At 54.9% G+C, this 9,504-nt stretch overlaps 3 protein-coding genes across 3 annotated transcripts; 1 reads left to right on the forward strand and 2 right to left on the reverse strand.

Annotated features, from left to right (window-relative positions):
- Positions 1-423: 423 nt before the first annotated feature.
- NGA_2041400 (rna binding motif protein 34) lies at positions 424-871 on the reverse strand (the record flags this gene model as incomplete). The annotated part of the gene is made up of 1 exon (XM_005856246.1): positions 424-871. A coding segment is annotated over one exon (448 nt), but the record flags the coding sequence as incomplete, so codon positions are not given.
- Positions 855-1,038, forward strand: NGA_2075800 (uncharacterized protein; the record flags this gene model as incomplete). The annotated part of the gene is made up of 1 exon (XM_005856250.1): positions 855-1,038. A coding segment is annotated over one exon (184 nt), but the record flags the coding sequence as incomplete, so codon positions are not given.
- NGA_2050900 (rna recognition motif-containing protein) lies at positions 1,019-1,736 on the reverse strand (the record flags this gene model as incomplete). The annotated part of the gene is made up of 1 exon (XM_005856247.1): positions 1,019-1,736. A coding segment is annotated over one exon (718 nt), but the record flags the coding sequence as incomplete, so codon positions are not given.
- Between the last annotated feature and the right edge of the window lie 7,768 nt (positions 1,737-9,504).

The following is a 9,504-nucleotide window of genomic DNA, read 5'->3' on the forward strand; positions in this document are numbered from 1 at the left end:
TGTGGCTCCTCTCCCTCTCCCTCCCTCTAACCCGCTCTCTGCTCCGGCTGGCACTGCGCACCTCGCGCCAGCCCGCACGGTCTCTCCCGCATCGACCATCCACCTCTTCCTCACGCCCCCCCCGCCTCCGTTCTCTCCTCTCCGCGCTTGAGCTGCCACTCCGTGAGTGACGGCGGCCACCTCCCTCCCTCCCCCGGCGCCTCTCATCCTCCCCGCTTTTTGACTCCCGTGCGCGCTGCTGAAGCCTTGCCGAGGCGGTGGCCGCAGCGTCGGTCATGGAAGGCGAATCTGTGGAAGAGAGAGGGTCGGAAGACATGGCCAGAGAAGCATTTCGCGGGGACCCTCTCTCAGAGGCCCGAGACCGGCTGCCCGTGTTTCCCACCCTTGCCTCCCTCGGACCCACCCCCCCGGACGGCCCATGTTCCTCGTCCTTCTTCCGCCGCCTCACCCTAACCTCCAAGCCCCCCATCAGGTCCCGGTCGAGCTTTAGGGCCGACACGACCGCTGCCTCTGTCCCGAACATAACAATGGCGAAACCCCGGGGCTCTTGGCTCGTCCGGTGCCGGGGCACCGCCACCGACAGGACGGTGCCGCAGTCGGCCACGAAGTCCCGCACCATTTCCTCGGTCACATCTTTGGGTAAATTGTTCATGAAGACACCCAGTTCCGGGCGTGCCGCCGCCAGCTTCAAGGGGTCCTCCAACACCTCGTACAAGGCCAGGCTGCGTTTGGCGGCCGCGGCCAGGTCGAACGTGAAGGTGTACCGCCGAGAGGAAGTGCCCAACGCGACCTCCGAGACCCCAGAGTGGAGGGCCGCTCCTTTGAAAGGCTCCAGGCGACGCTCATCGAGAAAGCTCCCGTTAGCCGCTTCCAGGTCCACGAGCAAGGGACCGTACGGCTGGGAGACGACCACCATGGCGTGGAAACGGCTCGTGCTCGGGTGCGCGACAGGAACATCGTTTTCCGCAAGCTTCCCAAAAGTGACGATGGCTTTACGCTCCAGCGTTAAATCTGCTTCGGGCAGAGGGTGCCCCTCCCGTGTCACGCTCACGTCAAGGCGCACCTTGGAGTCGGACGTGGCGTTGAAGACCTGCTTGGCCCACAGCAATATACCCAGAAGCCCCTCTTTCTCATCCGCGCGCACTCGCTCGAGGAGCTGCCCCAGGTGATTGTGGCCCTTGCCCTTGCATGTTCCCCAGAACTGGTCGTTGTGCTCGTTCTCGTACACGAGCTGCTTGGTACCCGTGTTCATCAACTGCTGCCGAAGCCCCTTGTGCCTGCGGAACTTGTCGCGCAGCAAGGCTTCCATGACCACCAAGGACTTAAGCTTCCACGCCTGCTTGTCCACGTTCGGTGCCTTTGCGCCGCGACGCTTCGCTTCCAGGGCGTCTTTGGAGGACAGGATCGATTGCCGGTACGTAGGGTCCGAGCTCTTTGACGCTTGAAGCGCATGCTCGACGGTCGGGTAAGCCTGAAAACCCTCCCCTTCCATCACGCCTTCTCCTGGAAGTACAACACGAGATTTCGAAAGCGTGCTTAGAAAGTCGTACTCTCCTGTGAAAGCCGTGATACGCGACTCCACCAGGCGCCTGGCGGTCGCGGCTGAATCGTCCAGCACCCTTACGGAAGCTTTCTTATCGGGGTCAAAAACCCGGCGGTCCACGGCACTGGCCATCGCCAGCCGTCTCAGATCAGGTAATGCTGTGGCAAAGTACTCGTCGTGGGCCAGGTGGTCGTTCGACGCTTGGAATGAAAACGAGAAGGAAGAAAGCCTGCTGGGAGACTTGCTACGTGTTCATGTCCCGTCCTGTGTTGCAACTTGAAGAGCAGCACGCCAGTTTACGAAGGATAAAAGTTATTGTTATGTTGTGCCGATGGATTTGAAAACAGGACGTGACTTAAGCCATTTCTTCTGCCAGCAGGTTTGTCGTACGAATGCTTTTTTCCGACTTGGCGAGACCGGTCGCAGCACGATGGAATCGCTAAAGCCAATCCTCTTACCATTACCGCGCCCGTCTTTTGGAAGCATGCACATATTCATTTACGCATCCAACTGCGATACAGGCGCCCCTCCTTTTCCGCTTTAGTCCGGCTGGAATTTGTTGGCGGCAGAAACGCCGAGGGGCGGGTCCTGATTGCTAGCCTGCTTATTGAACCGGTACATCGTCCAAAAATCAAGGCCTTCAACTATCCGTCGTTCATAGTACAACTCCATCGTCAGCATGCCTGCCGCACAAACGACACAGCTGATTGTGGCTTTCGTGTTTCTTCAAGTAGTCGACGCCTTTGTCCTTCCCCCCCTACCTTCGTGTACGACCTCGACTGCATGTGTCTCTTTTCCCCGAAACTCTTTGTGGAGGAGCGCGATGACAACCAGACGCTTCGTCGCCTTCCAAGACAGTAAACGGACGCATGAGAGCAGTGAAGCTCTAGCTGTCAAGGAGAATGAAGAGGAAGAGGAACTGTTAGAATTAGAAGGCAAATACTACCAGTGGAAGCACGGGCCCGTACACTACGTGGAGGCAGGCACCGAAGCGGCTACTGCTGATACGGCCGCCATTTTGCTCTTGCCAGGTAAGATGGTGTTCAGCTGCAAATATCTCGCCTGCACCTTGTCGGTACACGACAGGGAATAGGAGGAATCACTGGCAGGCCTACATGCACTCTGAAGGCCGTGCATTCCCTTAGTTGCACCTCTCCCTGTCCTCCTTCTCGCAGGGTTCGGTGTGTCCTCCAGCCACTACGAGCGGAACATCGGTCCTCTGGCTGCATCAGGCTATCATGTCTTCGCCATAGACTACCTGGGGCAGGGCAAAAGCTGGCCGGACAAGGACCCCGAGAAGGAGGACCAGCTGGTCTTGTCGATCGACACGTGGAGCGAGCAAATCATCTCCTTCATCCGCGACGTGATCGGGAGGCCTGTCTACATATCTGGAAACTCATTAGGGGGATTCCTGGCCACGACTGTGGCGGCCCGGCACCACGAGTGGATCCGGGGCGTCGTGCTGCTGAACAGCACGCCCTTCTGGTCCTTTGCGCCCAACCGGAAGAAGATGCACCCCTGGGTGAAAGAGGTAAGCGGTTGTAGGGGTCGATTCGGTCGAAAAAAGGGGCAGCCCGGGTTTTGCATGCTCGTGCAGGCAGGGGGTCCTGTGCGCCAAGATATTTCCCTGACATTCCTCCAAAACCCGGCCAGGCCATCATCCCCTACGACGGCGTCCTCCCAGCCCCGCGACCCCTCTACGAGATCGGCTCCCGCTGGTACAACTCTTTGAGGAACAAAGAGACCGTCAAGGCCATGCTGGGCGCCGTGTATGCGGATGAGAAAGCCTGGGGCGACCGGCTGGTGGAGCAGATTCTGGTCCCGACGGAGCACAAGCACGGCCAGAGCGTCTTCACCTCCATCCTCTTCGCACCCAAACCCGAGCACACTTTCGAGGAGACGCTCGCCCAGCTCCAGCAAAAGAATATCCCGCTCCTGCTCTTGTACGGGAAAGAGGACCCGTGGATTTTCCCCTCTTGGGGCCAACGTGTCAAGCGTCAAGTCTCGCTGGCCACCTACTACGAACTCAGCCCTGCCGGACATTGTCCTCACCACGAGACCCCCGTGGCAGTGAACGCCTTGATACTGGAGTGGTTGCAGAAGCAGAACGGAGGGGCGGGTGGAGGAGAAGATGGGGGGATCGGTCGAGGCAGCAAGGCGATGGGAAGCGGGGTGGAGGGAAAGGAAAGGGGGGAGGGCCCACGTGGAGACAGAGGAAGCACTAGAACGTATTTTGAGCCAGTCACTGGGAAGCAAGTCACGGCTACCCTGATGGATGGTCGCCCCCGGGACACGATTGAGTGGTTGCTGGCAAACACTGTGTTTCGGTGACCCGCGATGGGTCGGAGGGCGGCAGCGGGCCCGGCGCCTGGCATTCACTGTCGCTGCTCCTGCTTCTCAATGTACAATGATCGATGGAATTGCGTACAAACAGTACGACTTGAAAACACTTTAATCAAGAAACATATCGCGACTGGTAATCAGACATAGTTGATGGTCAACAGGTATTCCTTTTCGGAGCGGTCGGTTCCAATCGAAGGCTTTATCTCGCTCTCTTGTCTTCTTTAGAGTGGCAACATATCCCTGGATCTCCCCATATGCACAAATCAGCAGGGCTATGGTAACTTCTGCTTTGCCTTCACACCTTTCTCTCCTACCCAATAGAATTTGAACACCCTCCTTAAGGTCACAGCTGTGCCACCATCTTTCCCCCCTCCACCGCCGCAGAGGCCCCTTCCACCCCCCCTTTCCCAACGCTTTTTGGTAAAGATCGCTGGACCGACTGCACGGGCAGCTTTTTTAAGAACTTAAGGGAATGCACTGACCACGACAAAAGGGAGAGGAGGACCAGAGACCCCGCCTGGTGTGCGGCCGCTAGGGGCACGGGGACGTACATCAAGAGCGTCGAGATCCCCAGCGCCACCTGCGCCCCCGCCATCCCCACCGTGGCGGTCAGGGCCGTCCTCGTCTCAGCAGGCAGCACCCTCCATACCTGCCCCCGTCGGGCCGCGAGAAATGTGGCTGAGATCAAGCCCGCCGTGGAGAGCGCGAGAACGCGATGGTCGAGCTGCACCAAGGCCGTGTTCTCGAAGAAATTCCGCCACTTGGGCTCCATCTCCCACACCTCTGGAGGGATCCAAAAATCCTCGCCCATCTTGGGAAAGGTGTTGTAGGCCCTTCCCGCGTCGTTGCCGGCCACAAAGGCCCCGGAGAGGATGGTAACGCCCAGAAGACCAGCGGACGCAATCCCCAAATGGCGGACACGCAGGACCCGAGTGAGCAGTTCCTGGGATGCCTGTGGGCCCCCAGTGCGTGCGGCCACGGCAAGCTGTGTTTTGAGGGCCGTAGCGGCTCGCACGGCGTGCTCTGGAGGGTGGAAGAGGTCCATCCCTGTCCAGATTAAGAGGGAGAAGGTGGTAAATGCCATGCCGAGATGGGCCGTTAGTCTGTAGGGGCTGACTCGGATCTCCTTCCGTTGTTGCGGGTCCATTTCCAAGCCGCTCTTCACCATCCACCAGCCGATCAGACCCTGCCCCCCGCCCAGGGCGAAGAGCGTGGCGAGTCGTGGGTAGAGGCTGCGTGGAATGCGGCCCCTGACCGCGAAATAGGCAAATGGCAGGCCGTACGCCAGGCCAATAAACCGGCCCATCATCCGGTGGCCCCACTCCCAATAAAATATGAACTTGAACTCGTCCAGAGTCATGCTCTGTCGTTGCTGATACTCGGGGAACTGCTTGTAGCGGGCGAATTCCGCCTGCCACTCCGTCTCGTTTAGTGGAGGGAGGGAGCCCTGCACCCTCCAGTCGGTCATGGAGAGGCCAGACTTAGTCAGGCGCGTTATACCGCCCACTGTGACCATGCCAGCCACCAAAGCGCCGGTGCCTAGAAGCCAGTAGGCCAAAGGTCGTAGAGAAGTACTTGAGGAGGATGACACTGTGGCGGAGGACGAGGCCAGAGGCGACGCGTCCGCAAATGTGGTGGAGGCCAGACGCCTGCGAGGCTGTAAGGTACATACCAGCGCGTGTCAGTGGGAAGGAATTTGCGACATGAATCACGGGGTGCGCTGGCGGTGCAGAGAGGCTGCAACTACGAGATCCACGTGTGGGACTTCTCAGATTGAGACACTTCACAAGAGATGAAAGGGCTGACAGGAGCACAAAAAAAGACATATCTATAGAGTACTCGAGAACGTATTTTGTCAATGTGATCCTCGGATTGCAAGCGTGCAATCAAGCTGCTGAATTGCTCAGATACCACCCAACCCTACGTGTTTACCTGTAGCACGGGCGACCGAGACAAAAAACCAGCTAAGGGGCCCCGCCGGATTGCGGCAGGTGCAATCATACCTCTGACACGTAGCATGGTCCTGGTAGCGAACAATGTGGAGGAGCATCGGTGAGAGAAAGGAGTACTGAGGTGGCGTTTGGGGGGGAGAGGCAGCTGAGGAAGTGCTCACCCGGCGAGGGCCTGAGGTCGCTAAAAAGGTAAAGCAGCCTGATTCCATCTCGGACGTGTCACACATCCCTCTTGTCCTCCACAGGGTTGCACTCCATCCAGACGTGGTAACAAGGTGATTATGGCGGTAACTGCATTTATGTCGCCTTCTTCACACTTGATCAGACCATTGAAAGAAAACATTCCTTCTCCCAAGGCCGACGCCGGAGCTGCCCCGGCCCTTGTCACAATCCACGGCGACGACGGTTGCAGCTTATGCATCGAATGCGGCAAGCCCGTCACAGAGGGCCTTTACAGGGAATATTCGAAGGATAATATCCGTCTATCGAGATGTGTAAGTGCATGATCGCATCCTGAAACCCAACCACCCGCTTTTTGCATGTAGCTAGAGCACGCATACTCTCCAACGCGAAGCCTTACTCTATCCTTATCAAAACAATTCGCCTACGGGAACTTTACTGTCCTTCCAGGAATTTTGTGGCGCAGTTGCAGACCGACTGATCGAGTATGAGCTCGTGCTCGTCGGACTGGATTTAGCCCTCCACAGGTTGCCTGCGTGGCGGCATATTCTCTTCAATCGACAGCCGCACGCCAAACTAGAATTTGCACAGGTGCGACCTTGAAGGATTAGATTATTCAGTATCTGACAAGTCAACAGATTGTGAAGAGTGTAATTATTCAAACTCTCTCACGGCTGCGATGGCCTGTTGATACTTGTCAACTTGCCAGAGGTGACTTCTTCTTGTGCAGCGTTGTAAATGTATGAGGGCGTCCACTGATCCACTGTATAATTCCTTTTGTTCATTGCTTCTTACACAGCTTTGGCGCATGGCATTGGTTCTGACGCTGGTCGACACACACATCAAATATGCCATATACGTGCACTACTCCTCCATCTCTCCTCCAAAACACCTCGATTTGACCGACACGCCTAAATACCAACTTTCTCTGCTTCTCCGCATCCTGCTCCTTTCATTTGTAGAGCACTTCGTATTTTTCGGGATAATCGTGTTTCTGACAACTTGGATGTTGGCTGTCCGTCTTCATCTGTGTCGCCCTCAACTACGAGGTCCTGCCAGCACTCCATACACCCGCACATTTGTGACACGCAAATTGGTACAGGCCCTTCTATTTCCGAACTTTGGTCGATGCATCGTCATATTTGTGATGGTTTGGGACCCTGCTTTTGTGGTGGCGAACCTCATCAGCCTTTTGGTCCTTTTGTCCCAATGGCAGGCTCTCCGGGCGGTTGTTGCCGCAGCCATAGCCCTGAATGAAAGATACAATCAGCAGAGGAAAGAAGATAGTGTAAAAAGGGGAAATGTAGAGTTTTACGCAGCAGCTCTACCATTTGTGGTCGGCTTGTCTTGTAAGTGCTTGCTACGTCTTGTCGCGTTCCACGTGGACGCGTCGTGCACGAATTTGTACCTGGTCTAAAAATATGTACGGTATATTTTGTAAAGAATCAATGTGATTACCTCACACATTGCTCTGTGGACTTTCACTGCTGAATTATACCCAGATGACTCTGCTTCTGGTGGAAATGTGCGTGGTACCCTCGTAGGTTGGAGTCACTGAGGGAATCACTGTGCGGCTTGGGAAGACATCCCCGGTCACCGGCCCCTGCCCCTGGCCGCATGTATAGCAAATGCCTGTCTCAGCTGTACCTTTTCTATGGCTGCATTCACAGGAGGGTCTACGGCATCGGCCATTTGATGTGTGTTGAGCAGAACGTCCTCATTGATCGGCTTTCGGGGAGGGAGGAGGTTAAAGAGCGGCGTTTCCTCGCCTTGGCGACTAAATCAAGTAGAATGCCACAGCTACAATCCGGTTTTTCGTCTGTAATCACACGCATCAAAGGAGATGTACCATGTTGCGGCATCAGGTTGTGTTGAAATAGCCTTCACTGAGCAGCCTAATTGAGTAACTGGTGCGACAGAACTTATTTTCCTTCAAATTAAGAGTATCCATGTGCACTTCTTTGAGAAGTGACATGGCTTTTCGATGTGCTCTTTGCTCTCGAAGAAATGCGGAGACTGATATTTTGATCAGGAGTAAATGTCAAAAATCTATTATCGGCGCAGGTTCACGACAGCAAGGGATGCTACGACGCGGGTTGAGGCAACAAGGGGGCCATCTTGCTTTCTATTGCCAAATTTCCAAGGATTTCAGACGAAGCGAAACTCAACATGATGTTGGCGACAAACGATATAAAGCTCTCCATACCACTGTGGCGGCATCCGCTGGCTTGGACGACATGAGAAGACGTGTCTGTGGTTTTCCAAAGCAAGAAGAGAAGGCGTTGAATTGGCCACTCGGTCGAAATAAGGAGATGGGAAGAAGAAAATTTACCTCACTACCAAGTCCTGAGACAGCTTCAAAAGGGGATGGAAAAAGAATGCCTGACGAGAGTGCCGAGGAGGGAGAGAAGCATCCACCAGATTCATCGCCACCGCTTTTTCTATGTCCGGCACAGGTGCGTCCTGTCCCCTTGCAACAACCTCTTTCAGAAGAGTTCCAGTGTTTCGAGGAATCCCATGTCCTGTTGGTTGATTACGGTGTCCTAAAAGAGGTTGACTCGCGCGTGACCTTCCGTTCCTGCGATGTAGCGTCTTACATTCCCTCAACACATGTCGTATACACTTTGTGCCATCTTGGTGTACCAATATGCAGCGCTTCTTCCGGCTTCTTGCGGCAGCATCTCTTACACAAGTGACATTTTGGACCTCGTACGCCTTCCTGCCTTCAGAATTGAGTGGCAGTATGAGCTACTGGGGCATTGTTGGCTCGGGCGCCTTTGTATTGATTGCACGGCATTTTGCGATGGTATGTTGTGATTGTTCCCCCTTGCGTATTTTTCCACGTCCCATCATCTCATTCGATACTTTCTTGCAGCACTATGTGTGGGAAATGGATCAAATTTCTCCAGTCGCTTTTCGAATTGCCACCCACACCTTCTGGGGCAATAAAGGACCCGATCGCATCGTGCAAATCGGCACAAGTCAATGCCAGCACACATCCCGGTACAGTCTGTGTTCCCTCTGGCTTTTGTATTGTTCATTTTTATCGTGTAACGGCGATTATGCCTACCTTGATTCCATTTCATTTTCCCATTTCTATGCCATTTTTTCAGTTATATCGCCGCGAAGATCAAGGGTGACTCCTTCTATTACCTTCTTGACATCAAGGAAGGGAAATTCGGAAGTGAGAATGCGAAAGAGCAGATCATTCGCATGTTTCAAGGACTAAGAACGGACGCGCAGGGGCAGCATCTCGTCAGAGGGGTGGACGGTGACAATGGAGATAGTGCAGAGCAAAGTGATATCGCTCGACGAAAAAGTGGTGGTCGGCGATGGAAGGGCGGATGGAAGGGAAAAGCATGAGCTGAGAAGGAAGATAAAACAAAATGAGAACTCACACATTAATTCACTGAATGCTCAAATATCTGTTCATTCGATAGCTTTGACTTTTGTGGGCCTGAATTACATTAGACAATTTCATCCGAC

The sequence above is a fragment of the Nannochloropsis gaditana genome (assembly GCF_000240725.1).
Source record: "Nannochloropsis gaditana CCMP526 unplaced genomic scaffold scaffold016, whole genome shotgun sequence".
In the NCBI taxonomy this organism is placed as follows: Eukaryota; class Eustigmatophyceae; order Eustigmatales; family Monodopsidaceae; genus Microchloropsis; species Microchloropsis gaditana.